The sequence below is a fragment of the Phascolarctos cinereus genome, unplaced genomic scaffold, assembly GCF_003287225.1.
Source record: "Phascolarctos cinereus isolate Bilbo 61053 unplaced genomic scaffold, phaCin_HiC Scaffold_5;HRSCAF=322, whole genome shotgun sequence".
Lineage (NCBI taxonomy): Eukaryota > Metazoa > Chordata > Mammalia > Diprotodontia > Phascolarctidae > Phascolarctos > Phascolarctos cinereus.
The window spans coordinates 40,762,958-40,779,290 of NW_027555958.1; the positions used below are offsets into that span (position 1 = coordinate 40,762,958).

Sequence of the window (16,333 nt, forward strand, 5' to 3'; positions counted from 1 at the left end):
AGCGTCAGAGGCCAGATTTAAGCTAAGAAACAGATCTCCTGACTCCAGGCCCAGCCCTCTATCCACTATGTCACTTGACTCCAAATGAACATTCTTCTATCCATTATACTATCAGTACTCTCAAAGGATGAGCCTGAGGATCCCTGGAGCTGTCTGATGCCTATTCAGGGGGCCTGTGAGGTCAAAACTATTTTCATGATAATACAAGACGTTATTTGTCTATTCAAATATTTCTCCCTTTTCCTATATTTCTCCACATACTTCAACCAAAACAACATATCACAGTAGATTAAATTCCGAAGCAGATAGGAGAACCCAGCCATCTTTATTAAGCCAGATACTAGAGGCTTGAAAAAATATAAAGTAATGATATTCTCATTAAATCTTTTTTTGTTTTGGAAAATAGTTATTCATTAAAATGTTACTTATGATAGTATATAATGGGTTTATTGTTATTATCTAAAAATGAATAAATATTTTAAAATTTGGATTTAATTTCTAATATGGCAAATGTTGATAAATATAGCCCACATTTAAAAAAAAACTCTGGTGTGCTCAGTAATTTTTTAGACTATATAGGGGTTCTGAAATCAAAAATTTGAGGAGTACTGTCTACCTACCTCCTCCTAAAATTACTTTACATTTTGTGTACATAAAGTCAGTAAAATAAACCATGAATGCACTTATTTGTGTATAGTACATGAGAGCAACCCTCTCTGCTCCAAGTGGAAAAATTCCTTGAATTCAGGAATTAGGCTGATTTTATCTTTTTCTCTCCAGTATAGCACCCCCCCCCAGGTGAGTTGAGGGCCCCCTAAAGAAGAGGTGTCGAAGTATAGCCCCAACCAAATTAAAATGTAATTGGGAAATGTTTAATAAAATAAATAAAAATACAATACAACATACATAATATTAATTCGTGGTTTTCTGAAGGGACCCATTTCTATTTGAGTTTGACTTCACTGTCCTAAAGGACAACCACATATGTGACTCCTGATTGGCCGAGAGACTTCTGTTCCTGACGCTTGTGAGCTCGAGGGCAGGGTCTGTATTTTCGCCTGTTATTTTTCCATCCCCTGCACTTAGCACAATGCCTAGCACACAGTAAGTGCATATAAAGGCTGACTGGCCATTCCACACTATTCCTGAGCATCTTGCCTCTATTTCCCCAATCCTTGCTCTCTCTGCATACCATCCTTTTACCCCATTTCCACACTCCTAGGCTTTTCTCTTTCTTTAGGCAATTGGGGTTAAGTGACTTGCCCAGGGTCACACAGCTAGTAAATGTCAAGTGTTTGGTCTGGGGTCAGATTTGAACTCAGGTCCTCCCGATGCCAGGGCCAGTGCTCTATCCACCACGCCACCTAGCTGCCCCACTCCTGAATGACCCTCTATAAAGGATGCTGTCAGTGAATACAGCTGAGAGATTCTCCCATTTATTTGCCTTCCATTCCCCCTTCTCTTTTGTCCTGGGCTCCTTCGCTGGTTCTGGATCTCAGACTGATGGTCCCAATGCTGGTGCCAGATAGAGGGGTGATTTCATGCCCACAGGGCAGGAGGCTGGGGGGTCCAGCTGGCAGAAAGAGATATGTGATTATAGTGGGTCCCTGAGCTACAAGCAACGAATATCTGCCTAGAGGACAAGATCAGTTATGTATTATTTACATCAGCATCAATCTTCCCAGCTGGTTGTCTCAGGTGAACTCATTCTCCTCGTTTGTGGACACAGCCACAGTTTACTGGCCTTGGTTATTCTGAACTGGGAACGGCCCCCCTAGGGTACCACGTATATTAAACATGTGGCTGGATTCACCAGCAGCAGACCACATCTATGCTCTTTGTTAAATTATATCCCTGGGACAACACAGAACCAGGTTTCTCCCCTATGCCTTAGCACAGGGACACATGCAGGTGTATGAAATCAAATCAGCCAGAAGGAGGAAAGAGGTCTTGCTGGGACCTCATAGGGAGAAAACGATATACGCGTCATTGAGGGGAAATTAGGTGGCTTTGGGTCAGAGCTGCTTACTAGATTTCTTTCTTGTCCTTTAGGTCAGGGACAAAGGGAAGGAACTGTTTCCATCTGTAGCGTTTAGAAGCAGCTCCTCTTGGCGGTGTGCCAGTCCTGGTTTACAGTTCGGGGAAACTGAGGCACAGTGGAGATGACATGGGATATAAACAATCGATCATGACCCCAGCTGGCAAGACTCTTGTATCCAGCTGTTGGCTCACCTTTCCGAGGGTGCCAAAGATGAGCTACTTTCAGCCAATTGCTCTCAGAGACAGAGAAATGATAGAACTCGAGCAAGGTAAGGCTCAGGTACCAACTTCAGATTGTCTCCATCACCTGCGGCTCCAAGTTATCTCCTACCAGGGATGCTGCGGAGATCTCACTGCAGCCAGGGATGCCCTTCCCTTCCCAGATCAGGCCCTCCAGCCTCAGGATGAGGTTTCCACTCTGGCTCCCTCATGCTGGGCCACCTGTGACTTCAGCAGTTACATGGGGCATAGATCGTAGATTTAGAACGGGAAGGGACCTCAGCTCACCTAATCCAACCCTGTCATTTTACAGATGAGGAGACTGAGGCCCAGAGAGGCAAAGCCCCTTGCCCATGTTCACAGTATCAGCAGCAAGATTTGAACTTGGCTCCTTCCTCGACCCGGTCCAGCACTTTCTCCAGACTATCCCATGCCTTCTCTGTCTTCTTTGTGACTGCTAGTTTCCTCTCTGGGAACTGGATGACAGGGAGCCTTTGACCCCTCCTCATGTTCCAAAGGGGTGATATGTTTATGGCTTGCTCCCTTCCAATGAGGAATTCTGTTCTGGAGTCCCACAGCTTCCAATTTCTATGACCTCCTGGATTCCTGTGGGCTGAAAGGGGACACAGGAGAGGAGTTAAAGATCAGTCTAAGGGCCCCAAGGATGAAGCCCCTTTCACTAGAAGCACTTTGATGTGTTTGTGAATTTCTCAGAGGCAACAGTTAGGTGGCTCAGTGGATAGAGCACCAGGCCTAACTCTAGAACATCTGTGTTCAAAATCTAGCCTTAGATACATACACTAGCTGTGTGACCCTGGGCGAGTCACTAAACTCCTGTTTGCTTCAGTCTCCTTATCTGTAAAATGGGGATAATAACAGCACCTACCTCCCAGGTTTGTTGTGAGAATCAAATGAGATAATATCTGTGAAGCTCTTAGCGTGATGCCTGGCACAGAGTAAGTGCTATATAAATGCTAGCTATCCATCATCATCATCACCTCCAAATCCAGACGGAAAAGAGAAGACATATCTGCCCAGTATCACAGAATCATGCAATTAAAAGAAGTAGATTTAGAACTGAAAGGACCTAGGAATTCATTATGGTTTGATTTGGATTTTTGACAGATGAGGATACTAAGGCCAAGAGAGGTTAAATGAATTGTCTGAAGTCACATAGGGGAAGAGCTGAGACCTGAACTCTGGTCCTGCCCCCAAATCCAGTGCTCTATCTACAAGATAGGCCACAGCCTAGAATGATACCCCAGCAATTTCTTCTCCAGTCCTTGGACTTTCTTCCCCATATATCAGTAGGGGGGAAGTGGCCATAGTTAAAGTTGATGAAAATGTAAAGTGAGGTGCCCCCCCTCCCTCCACCCACTCATGAATAATTCATAGAATATACTTGAATAAAGGGTGAGAACACGGGAGCCTGGCCTTCAGTACAAAGACAGATGGTGAAGGGAATGCAGTTTGCCTATAAATATAGGTAACTGTGGCAACTGGCTAAATTGTGTTTATTGTAGAGAAGTATGTTATCATTGTGTGTCAGTTAGCATAGAGAAAAATAAAAGCTATTTAAGAAGAAGAATCGTACACACAGCTCTCCACGACCTGGCTCTACTCTACCCTTCCAGGCTTATTTTGTATTATTCACCTTTACCGATACTGCACCCCAGCCAATGTTCTACTCACTGTTTTAGCATTTCATGCCCTCCCTCCAGGCTGTCCCCCATGCCTCAATTACCCTCACAGGATCATAGATTTGGAATTGGAAGGAACCTTAGTGGCCACCAAATCCAACCCCCTCCTTTCAGTCAGCTAGGTGGTACCTTAGACAGAGTGCTAGACTTGGAATCAGGAAGGCCAGAGTTCAAATCTTGCCTTGCTAGCCATGTGATCCTGGGAAAGTCACCTAACCTTTTTCCCCTTTCAGTTTCTTTTTTTTGTTGTTTTGGGGGCAACGGTGGTTAAGTGACTTGCCCAGGGTCACACAGCTAGTAAGTGTTATGTGTTTGAGGCCAGATTGGAACTCAGGTCCTCCTGAATCCAGGGCTGGTGCTCCATCTACTTCACCACCTAGCTGTCCCTTCCCCTTCAGCTTCTTTATCTGTAAAATGGGCATAATAACAGTACCTACCATCCAGAGTTGTGAGGATCACAAAAATCCTGGGAGGCAGGGGCTTTTAATGTTCCCATTTTACATGTGAGGAAACTGAGGCAAACAGAGGTTAAGTGACATGCCGGGGGGGGGGAAGGGGAGGGGAAGCCCTCCCTCTAAAGCCACTGCTCTAACACCTGGCCTCTATCCTTTGTCACCCACCCTGAAAGCAAAGTGGGCCAATAAGCCCAGAATGTTCCCTGGATCATCAGCACAGAAAAGAGAGGGGCAACAGGGAAAGGGGACAGTGTCACAAATTCCTTTTCTCTTCTAGTCTTGGGCTCCCCCAGTGTATCCCTCACCTGGCGCGGAGACTTGGTCAGAGAGGCCACACGGCAGCCAGCAGGGGCTCCGGGCCCTTCTCGGGCTTCCAGGAACACTCGGGTGCTGGGGACAAAACTCCAGGATCGGCCCAGGGCTGGTCTGAGCTTCCCACTGTCTCGCTCCCTGGTCACATGGTTAGTCACCTTCAACAGAGAAGACTGGTCCTTATCCATCCAATCTCTCACTATAGGTCACCCCGACATGTACCAGGAACAATGCAGGCTGGGCTAGTTGTCCTTAAAAGACACTGAACCCTAATTGGCTCGGGGGACCAATGCTTTCAGGTGGCCTAAGTAATAACAGCAATTTCTAATAATGGCCATCATACACTGGTCTGACACTTCCCTAGCACTTTATACAAATTTCCTCATCTTATCCTCACAACATCTTCCAGTCAATCAATGACTACATCTGGTCAATTCTACCTCTGCCCACCTCCCTACCATGTGTGCCTTTCTCTTGTCCTCACTCACCCAGTAGTCACCCAAGTGCAGGCCCTCCATCCCCTCTGGCCTCGTCTATTACAACAGCTTCATCACTGGTCTCCCTGCCTCAAGCCTCTCCTCCTTCCGATTCCTCCTCCATGTGGCTGCCACAGTGATATTCTTAAAGAGCAGTTCTGATCTGTTTACTTCTCTGCATCATCACAATCACCACTCCCCTCCCCAACCAACACTACCTCTGGCATTTATATGGCAGTCTAAGGTTGGCCAAGCACTTTACATAATGTCACTCGATCCTCACAACAACCCCCCCATTTATCATCATTATTACTATTATCATCCCCATTTAACAGAGGAAGAAACTAAGGCCGAGGGTAAGTGACTTGTCCAGGGTCACACAGCTTGTAAGCATCTGAGGTTAGACTTGACCTCGGGTCTTCCCACTCCAGGCCTAGAATTCTATCTATGCCCCTGAGGCACCTAGTGGCTCCCAACCCTAAGCTCTTATCATTCTAACCCCGCCTATCTTGCCCAGTGGCTTGGCCTTCTTGACTGGTGACCATATGGTTCGGCACAGGTGGTACTTGTGGGGGAAACAGTTTATTATTTATCTTTTATTACTATTGTTTGAACCTGTTCTTATATGGCTAGGAAACTAACCCACAGGGCCAGCATCTAGCACACCGCCCAGCTGCGTGTGTCCCCTCTGAGTCTTTGGGAGGTTATGTTACATAGAGTTCAGACGAAGGCATGGAAAGACATTTTCTGACTGACATTTCAAACTGCCCTACTGCCTTTGGGAAGCCAATCTCATCTGGGGAACCCAAAGCACAAATTTTGGGCCTTCCTATCCCTAGCACTTAGAACTGGGCCTGGCACGTTGTAGTAATAAATGTTTATTGACTGACTGACCTACCTCGAAATGCTACATAAACAGGAACCTATATTTCAGCCAGAAAACTAAATCCTATCCCTGTGCAAAGGCAAAAAAAGCCAGAGGGAATTAGGACCCACCAGACCCTGACTACTGCTTCAACTCACCAAGACTGCAATTCCCAGTTCCCGGGCCAGGGTCTTGAGCTCTCGGGCGAGCTGCATCATTAAGGCCAAACCTTGGAAAGGAAAAGATGGTTTGGAGGGTGGGGGATAGAATGGGGTGTTAAGGGCTAGAAAGGAGGTTCAAGGATAAAGATCCCCCAAGCTTTTCCCAACAATCTGGGTAGGATGCCATTGTCTTCCAGCCACTACTCACCCTCACTATGCTGGCCCCCCAAAAGAGGGGAGACCACTGCGGAGACTGAATCCACCACCACTATCTTTACCGGCCCCGAAGCACTGGTGACCTGGAGAGGAGAAAGACAGTACAAATGGTGCTATGGTCCTCCTTCTTTCCTTAGTAGCCTCCAGGGTGGGGGATGAGTTTTACAGGATAAACTTGCTGCTTAACAAGAGGAAAATGAAGGGGAAACATGACCTTACCTCATACCCTACAGCTCCAGACATATTAGGAAACCAGGCTTTCTTAGTTGCTGACTTTCATGAAACAACTCATCTTCATTCTTGCCATCTCTTGGCTACTCCTGTCAGATTTTCCCTACCTCCCACCTTCACTAGCACTCTCCACACCACATGCCTTCCAAATCGGTGCTCCTAGGCCTTGGGAAAGTGATCCATTCAGCTGACAAGTGACTGAGTGAGTATAAACTAGCTGCCAGTCAGTATAAACTGACTCCATGAACCAGACCCAGAATGACCTTCACATCCTATCCAGCTGTCCACCCAAGATATCCAGCTGCACACTCATTGCCATAAGGCACACCCCTCTCTTCCATAATTCTCTGTCTCTTGCTCCAATCAAGAGTATCATTGGTTTGGGGTAAGGGGATGTCATTTGACTGGCCTATACATTAACCCAACACTTTCATGGTCCTTTAGACCAAAACCCCCTTCCAAGGTCACCACTCCTCTAGCTATGTAGTATCCCTGTATTAGAATGTAAATTTCCTGAGGGTAAGGACCTTTTGTATCTTTGTATCTGTATCTTCATATGCTTTGCATATTACTGCAAGGTGGTACAATGGATTGAACACTGGGATTGAGTTAGGAAGACTTGAGTCTGCTGCACCACCCGGTCTGCCTGAGACCAGGTACAACTACCTGCTAAGAATATAAATATAAGCAAGCAAGACAGTCTCTGCCCTCAAGAAGCTGATATTCTGACTGAGGAGGACAATGGACAAAGGGAAGCCGGAGGCAGATTCTTTCTTCTCTCTGAAGGTCTTCCAACAAAGCCTAGATGATGACAACATACTCAGGTATACTATAGAGAGGACTCTTCTTCAGGTACGAGCTGGACAAGCTGGCCCCTGTGATCCCTTATAACTGAGATTCCATGATTCTGAGTTCAGAGGGCTGGGCATTAGTCTGAGCTCTGTTTCTGACTAACTGTGTGAGCCTAGGCAAATTCCATCCTCCTTCTGGACCTCCACAGGACTAGCACACCCTCTAGGAAAGCTTCTGGCTTTAAAACTCCAGGATTTTACAATGCCCATCTTGGAAGCACAGTTGGTCCATTTCATGGACGGATGACCTGTCACAGGACAATCACCTACGCAAAACAATAAGCCACTCTGCTCAGGCTTCTTAGGGGATCACCGACGGGGGCTCACCTGCTGGGAGATGGTACCCCGGAGGTCCTGTAGCGCGTCCAGCATTTGGAAGATGTCAAACACACGTACCACGTGGATCCTCTGCAGAGCCCCTGCCTGGTATGAAGGAGAAACACAGGCATCAGTGTCCCAAAGTCCCTGCTTCAGGAATACAGCATAACAATGACCAGCTTATACTTAATGATTTACAGTTGGCTAAGCACTTCACATGTTATCTTATTTGATCCTCATAACAGCTCTATAAGAGGCAGCTTCTATTATCCCCTTTTTACAGACGAGGAAACTGAGGCAGACAGTGGTTAAGCAATTTGCCCAAGGTCACACAGCTGGCAAATTCTATAATAATAACAATAATAATAATACTATATATATATATATACACACACATATATGGATATGTGTGTATACACACATATATTTTTTTGCTTACTTTATGCCAGGCACTGTGCTAAGTGCTTTACAATTACTATCTCATTTGATGCTCATAACAACCCTGGGAGGTGTTATTATTATCCTCATTTTACAGATGAGGAAACTGAGGCAGACAGTGGTTAAGCAATTTGCCCAGGGTCACACAGCTGGCAAATTCTATAATAATAATAGTGTATATGTGTGTGTGTGTGTGTGTGTGTATGTGCACATACACATATATGCACACATATGTATATATACACATACATATATAGATATATATGTATGTATACACACACATTTTTGTTTTGCTTACTTTACACCACGCACTGTGCTAAGTGCTTTACAATTACTATCACATTTAATGCTCATAACAACCCTGAGAGGTGTTATTATTATCCTCATTTTACAGACAAGGAAACTGAGGCAAGTAGCAGTTGAATGACTTGTCCAGGGTCACACAGTTCATAAGTCACTGAGGCAGGACTTGAAGCCAGGTTTTCTAGATTCAAAGCCCACCACTCAATCCACTGCGGCACACAGCTGCCTCTAAGGCAGAGGGAACTTACACTAATGAGAAGGGGGAGACTGAGTACCACCAGGCCCTGAAAGCAAGGTTTAGGGTCTCCAGGGAGAATTCTAAAGACCTTCCAGAAGAAATGACAGGGAGAAGTGTCTGAGTTTTGGGGTACGAATGCACGGAGAGGCTCAGAACAATGGAGGGGTCAGTGCCAAGGTGGCCTGGAGATAGACCACAGGCCTGAAAATATAGGAGTGAGATAATGGTTCTTTTGGGAGAAGCTTCCACTTCCAGGACTGATTCATACTGCAGGGACGTCCTTCTCATCCTGACCTGCTCCTCTTCATCCTCAGTCCTGGCCTGCAGCAGCTGGAGGAGGCGTGAGGCCATCAGGCCCCCGGTGGAGTCGATGTACAGGACGTTCTGACCTAGGCTGTAGGCCACATTGGCAGCTGTGCAGAGGCACACCTGGGTGGAGGAAAGAAAGAGCTGGGGTGAGCTCAGGCCTCCAGAGTCTCTGCCAAACTCTCCCCAGACTCCCCTGATCCTTCCCGTGTAGCCAGACAGACTGGGCACAGAGCTGCTTGAGACTCTTGAGACTTACATTGTATTAGGTAGTAGGTCTACCTGTCAACACAGCTGTTTCCTGCCTCCAGGCTAACGGAGCTCTAACTAGCAGAAACTGGGCCTGGGACACATTAGGCTGCTGGGGTGAGGAAAGGTGGCTCAGAGGACAATCTGATGGCACAATGGGAAGGGGGTGGCCAAAGTCCTACAAGGGTAGTTGCGACCCATACTTTTGACGGCAAAGTATGGCATGGAATTCTAGAACCAGAAGGATGGAAATGTGCCTTCCAAGGGAAGGAAAAAAACCAGCATGTCCCCCTCATCCTCACCCCCAGAAAGAAGTGTGAATATCTCTGTAATGCTGGTGCCTGGTATAGAACCCTGCTGGCCCCATGCTAGTTAAAGCTCTGATATCACACCTGGGTTTTGCCACTGGCTGGGGGGCCGGTGATTTCTGTGACTTCTCCAGTGTAGAGGCCAGAGTCCAGCAGCTTATCCAGGCTATCAGCAGGAGAGAAAAGGAGAGAATCATCTCTCAAGCAAGTGGGATGGAAAAGATGAAAGAAATAATCCCCCTCCCCCCTCTCAAGACCACAGTTTAATACCAGAAGCCAAGTTAGAGGCCACGTCAGACTTTTGTATTTTACAGATAGGGAAACATTACACAGAGTAACAAGGCAGGATGTGAACCCAGGTTTTCTTGACTCCAAGCCCAGCATCCCATTCAGAATACCATGAAAGCTACTAGTGACTTTCTCATCATCAGATCCAATGGTCTTTTCTCAGTCTTTGTCCTAAGAAGTCTCTCTGAAAGCCTGGAGACTGTCTAACACTATTCCTTGAAATTCTCCCGTTCTGTAGCTTCTGTGACCCTGATATCCTGGTCCTCTCATCATAACACCATCTTCTTTGCCTGCTGTTGTGACTATCTCCCAAGACGTCTGACCTGGCTTCGCTGCTCTCATCTGAGTATCAACAAATACTCATCTGCTCTCCAAGTCAGTGTGGAAGTAAAGAGGTGTCTCTCCCGTAGGCTCTAGTACCAGGAGTCAATGGTTAAATTTTCAGTGTGAGCATTTATACCCCTGAAATCAGCAAATGCTGCGAATAAGGGCTATTGTTTGGTTAGCTCTCTAGACTTAAGAAAGTGAGGGAGAAACTGTTAATGTGTTGTCCAGTCATTTTGGTGGTGTGGAGCCCCCATTTGGGGCTTTCTTAGCAAACATGCTGGAGTGGGTTTGCCATTTCCTTCTCCAGCTCATTTTCCAGATGAGGAAACTGAGGCATACAGGGCTAAGTGACTTGCCCAGGGTCACAATGCTAGTCAACGTCTGAGGTCATATTTGAACTCAGGTCTTCCTGACTCCAGGCCTGGTGCTCTATCCACTGCACCACCTAGCTGTATAATAATACATGTGAAGCTATAAAGCATTGTTTGTACTTTTTTTTTCCTGGAGAACCAGTTGTTAAACATTTACCAGCCTCATCCATCTGCTCAAAGAACACCCAGAGAAGGATGTCCTGTTGTCATCTCAAACTCAATATGTCTAAAACTGAAGTAATCATCTTTCACTTCAGACCAACTTCCTTTTTGTTCTTTTAAAAAAAAAATCTGTCATAAACTTGACAAATATCAACAAACATGAACATTTCCTTATCTACTTCATGAGGAAGGAAATATTTCTTAGGCCTATTTTATAGATGAGGCGATCTTAAAAAAAAAAAACACCACCACACCAAAACATTTCCTCATAAAAACAATGGGAAAAAAAGAGGATTTCGTAGGACGCCACGAACCTCTATTATGTTTGGCTTATTTTTACATATATATTAAATTTCACATGGTTTGGCACGAATCTCTCTCCTCTCCAAACCGTTCCCCACTCCAACTTCACCACCTACCTAGGAACAAATAAAAATGTCATTTCCGCTCTGGACTTAACCTCATTCATTCCCTAAGACATGCCTATGAATTGGGAAGTTGGGGGCAGGGATTATTCTCCCCAATTTATTTTCATTCAGAGCCACCAGACTGCAATTCACTGTGACAAAGACAAATAAAACCCAGGCCCTGCCCTCCAGAAGGTTTGTAGGAGAAACACGAAAACAGCAGAACAGTGACTGGCCTGCCTAAAGTCATACCTTGCTGCAGGAAGAAGCGGGAGCCCTGCCCCTCTCTCCACCTCCTCCTCCACTCCCAGACCATGCAGGCCTTCTATGAAAACAAGCCTGCGGTGACTAGACTCAAGTCTCAAAAGCGAAGCCTGGGGAGTGGGTCCCTTTCCCAGAACCCACCTTGCAATGCCTGTGGCCAAGATAGCAGTGGAGGTCTTGAGCTCTTCATAGAGATCAGCACCATTGAAGGGGAAAGAGGAGAACTGAACCAGCAGGACCCTCCTCACAGAAACTAAGGCCTGCCTCCAACACAGCACAGCATGCGGAGAGGGCAGGAACAGAAGACATTTTACTTTTAAAATTTTTATCTTATTTTTAATGCTTTCATTTTTATATCACATTCATATCCAAAAAACAGATTCACCCTCCCTCCAATTGCCTTTACCCAGAAAGCTAGCCTGGATAACAAAGCAAAAAAGAAAAAAAACCAGTTCAACAGAACCATCACACACATCAACCCTATCTGGCAATATATGGTCACATTCTGCACCCATAGCCCCCCACCTTTGAAAAGAAGGGAAGGAGGCATACTTTCTCAATTCTGAAAGAGGAATACGCTTGTAAGAGCTCTGCAAACATGCAAAGATAAAGGGGATCAGGGTCTTCCCTATTCCTTCTGCCCAGGCTTCTTATTCCATGGTCTCCCCTCATGCAGGCAGGGGTCTGGACACTCTTAAGAGCAGGAACTCAGCTCCAGAGAAAGAGGTATTCTTGCCCTCACCTTATAAGACAAGCAACATTTCCGAGACACTTCTTCCAGGTCTGAAGACACAAGGTCCACCACTGAAAGGAGATACAGAATGGAGAAAATGAAACTCCCCCTCCCCACCCACCTCCCCAACCCCAGCATCCTCCCCTGAGATCAGGAGAGGTCACACAACAGTGTGGTCCCTCCCCACACTGATTGATTCAAGTCAATTCAACAACTTATTAGGGCTGGGTATATCTTCCTGGAGTCAGGAACACCTGAGTTCAAATCTTGCCTCAGATACTTACTAGATGTGTGACCTTGGGCAAGTCACTTAACTCTGTTTGCCTCAGTTTCTTCATCTGTAAAATGAGCTGGAGAAGGAAATGGCATCTAGCTTCCTGTAGGAGATTGGACTTTAACCTAGTATTGAAGGAAACCAGGGAAGCCACAAGGCAGAGATGAGGAGGAGGAAGAGCATTCCAGGTGAATGTGACATAAAAACAAAAATTATCAGTAAAAATATGTTTAAAAATGACATGAAATGGATAAAAATAAATGTAACCTAGAATTCAACTAAAACCTATTCGAGGGGTCAATGAAGTCCATTGGGGGAGACTGTGGAGGAAGTCTATTGATCTGCAGGTTTTCACTTGGGACAGCAGGTAGATTCCGAAGCCTTGCCAGTTCTGCCTCCAAACAACATAGAACAGGCCAGCACACGTAATAAAAACTGTTCCTAGTTAGTCCTAGATAGTGTGATATCATGGTTAGAACACTAGGTTTGGCTTCAAGAAGATCTGGGTTCGAATCTTACCTTAGCTACTTACTAGCTATGTCACCCTAGTAAGAGTCGTTTAATTTTTCTGAGTTCGTCCATAAGATGGGTGTAATAGTAGTACTCACTTCACAGGGCTGGCCAGAATTAAATGCGATAACACATACCTAGCACTTGGGAAACCGGAGATTGTTGTATAAATGTGAGCTAGTATTATTTCGGGTTTATAAAAATTTTTTTAAAAAACCACCTTCCTCATGACTCTATTAGGTAATGCAAATATCACCCATTTTACTTGGGCTCTGTTGCCTTTCTTTGTATACCCAGTCTAAGCACGGTGTTTGGCACACAGAAAGTGCTTACTAAATGCTTGTTATCGTCCAGTCTACTTTCAGTCACATTCAACTGATAATTCTTGGCAGAGATACTGGAGTGGTTTGCCATTTTCTTCTCCAGCTCATTTTACTGATCAGGGAACTTAGGCAAACAGGTGAAGTGACTTGCCCAGGGTCACACAGCTAGGAAGTGTCTGAAACCAGATTAGAACTCAGGAATATGAGGCCTCTTGCCTCCAGGCCCAGATGACTGACAACTGGGGAAACCGAGGTTTTGATTTTTAGGATTATAGACTTAAAAGGCAATCTAGTTACAGATGAGGCCTAGAGAAGTTCAGTAACTGATCCAAGATCACCCAGGGAGTAAGTGGCAGAGCTGGAATTGGAATGCTTTGACTTGAATCCGCTCTGATGAGCTGGTTCAAGCTGCCCAGGGCCAAGCATTCTTTCCAGTGCATCAGGTCCACTTGGGCAGCTGTGTGGCACAGGGCACAGAGTGCTGGGCCTGGAGTCAGGAAGACCAAAATTCATACACTTACTGCCTCAGACACTTCCTGGCTGTGTGACCCTGGGCAAGTCACTGAACCCTGTTTGCCTCAGCTTCCTCATCTATCAAATGATCTGGAGAAGAAAATGGCAAACCACTCCAGTATCTCTGCCAAAGAAAAACCCAGATGGGGTCATGAAGAGCCAGAAAAGTCTGAAACAAACGAACAACAAAATCAGATCCATTGTATCAGAACGATAATGAACATTGACATAGTACTTTGAAGTTTGCAAAGCACTTTACAAACTCGTTTGATCCATGACCCTGCAAGGTATAATTTTACAGATGAAGAAACTGAGGCTGAGAAAGGCTAAGTAATTAATAATAGCATTTATAGAGAGCTTTTTGCTTTATGTGTAATATCTCTTTCGATCCTCAAAACAATTCTGCAAGGTAGGTGTTATTATTATTATTACCATTTTACAAATAAAGAAACTGAGACAGAGAGATTAAGTAATAATAATAAAAATAATAGCTACCATTTATACGGCGCTGTCAGGTTTACAAAGGGCACATTTCTGCCGGGATGGTGGTGTAACTATCCCCATGTTACAGATGAGGAAACTGAGGCTGATAAAGGCCCAGGGTCACACAACTAGTAAGTGCCGGGAGTAGGATTTGAATAGGGTCTTGACTCTAAGGCCATGTCCACTCCATGACAGCACCTAGCTGGCTGGTAAGCGTCAGGGGCAGCATTTGAACCCGGGTCCTCGAGGGTTCTCCAAGTAGAGCCCGCTTCTTCCCACCGCTCACGGCTGCCTCTACCTGCACGTATGTTTCTAATCTCGTGCCCCTTTACCTGTCTTGATGCCCATGCCCCTCAGCAGCTGGATCATCTCCTGGGTGAGACCCGGGCAAAGCCCCATCCTGAGCACCCCCATCCTCGGGGGACGGACGCAAGACGGGGCGTGCTAGATCCGCAGGGCTGAGTCTGGGAGAGAGAGAGGCCAGTCCTCACCGCCGGAGCCCCAGCCCGACCCCCCGAGGACTCCAGGGCTGAGGCTGCCCAGGGTCTGTCCCCGCCCCGCTTTAGTCTCCTCCCTACCCGGGGGTGGAAAGCACGGTGACTACGACACGTCCAGGAAGCTGCAAGGGGCATAAGAAGAGGGAAGTCCCCCTCCCCCACCGAGCTGTGCCTCCCTAGACCTGCCCCAGCCCCCCAACAACAGGCGGCGTGCAGAGCAGGCTGACTTTCTCCCCAGTTCCCACGCCTTGACCCTCCCCACCAGGGACAAGCTGGGCTGGGGGTCGGCGCTTCCCCTCCCGCAACTCACGTCCAGCTCTGCTCTGGCCGCCTCCACTTCCTGCTGGCTCCTCGCTTCGCGCCCAGCCTGGACCTTGCCCCACACTCCCATCTGCTGGCGGCACGTGGACTTGCAGCGGCTGCAAAGGAGGGGAGCCGGGGCGGGGGGTGGGGGGCGCCTGGGACGTGGTCTGACAGGGATCTGGGAAAAGGGCTGAAAAGCACCACCCACCACGGAGGGCATCTAGTCCAAGCTGCTTGTTTTACAGATAAGAGGGGGAAAGCCCCAAAAGGCTAAGTGACTTGTTTCTCCGAGGTCAAACTGGTAGGGGGGAAGTCGAATTTGAACCCAGCTCCTCTGACTCTCTGTTTAGGGCTTTTTCTACTAAACCGGAGGCTAAAGAACCCTCTCTTCACACAGCTTCATTCCCACTTTGTCCCATTCTATTCCTAACTCCCTCTCTCCCTCCTACCCTTCCCATCTTTCTCTCATTTCTTCTCTCCTTATTCCCTCCCTCTTCTCGCCCTTAACTTCCGTTTTCTCCCTTTCTTGTTTTTTCCCTTCTATTCCTTTTTTCTTCTTTCCCCCTTTCCTTCCTGTTCTTCCCTTCTTTCTTCTTCTCTTAACTTCTGTTACTCTCTTCTTTCTCCCCTCTCCTTTCTTTTTCTTTCCTCCCTCCCTTCCTTCCTCCCTCCCTCTCTTCCTCCCTTCCTTCCTTCCTTCCTTCCTTCCTTCCTTCCTTCCTTCCTTCCTTCCTTCCTTCCTTCTCCTTCCTTCCTTCCTTCCTTCCTTCCTTCCTTCCTTCCTTCCTTCCTTCCTTCCTTCCTCCCCTCTCACTTTCTTCCTGCCAATCTTCATTTCCCTGTTGCATCTTTTGCCTGTACATCCCTTTAAGGATTATCTAGGGGCCTTTTAGTATCTGCCCTTCCTTCCTCTGCTCTTTCCATATGCAGACCCCCTAATCCCTCCCCACCCCTCCAACACATGCTCTTTTATTAATTTTTGTCACATCCCCTAGAAAAGTTGAGGCAAGGAGAAAAGAGATTCAACAAAAGTCAGGAAGACTGGGGTTCATACACATATTAGGTCCTGTGACCCCAGCTGGGCAAGTCATTATAACCTCTCAGCGCCTGAGGAGTCCCTGAAGACTCTGAATTGCTGAGCAGATGCATAGATGTTCCCTCTTCAGGAATTTTCTACCCCAGTAAGGGTCCA

At 46.6% G+C, this 16,333-nt stretch overlaps 1 protein-coding gene across 3 annotated transcripts; it reads right to left on the bottom strand.

Moving 5' to 3' along the window:
* Positions 1-850: 850 nt before the first annotated feature.
* On the bottom strand, positions 851-15,237 carry RAD51D (RAD51 paralog D). Of its 3 annotated transcripts, XM_078154833.1 has the most exons (12): positions 15,149-15,237; positions 14,674-14,805; positions 12,248-12,309; positions 11,647-11,765; positions 9,771-9,852; positions 9,118-9,252; positions 8,834-8,911; positions 7,854-7,949; positions 6,437-6,527; positions 6,226-6,296; positions 4,720-4,884; positions 851-2,872 (listed from the first exon to the last, which is right to left on the bottom strand). In XM_078154833.1, the coding sequence occupies exons 2-12, from the start codon at positions 14,753-14,755 to the stop codon at positions 2,789-2,791; spliced, it is 1,065 nt and encodes a 354-aa protein (XP_078010959.1). In that variant the 5' UTR covers positions 14,756-14,805; positions 15,149-15,237; the 3' UTR covers positions 851-2,788. The 3 variants fall into 3 exon arrangements, with proteins under 3 accessions (XP_078010959.1, XP_020861786.1, XP_020861788.1); XM_021006127.2 differs by lacking the exon at positions 8,834-8,911 and having other exon boundaries at positions 15,149-15,236; XM_021006129.2 differs by lacking the exons at positions 4,720-4,884; positions 8,834-8,911.
* Positions 15,238-16,333: the final 1,096 nt, after the last annotated feature.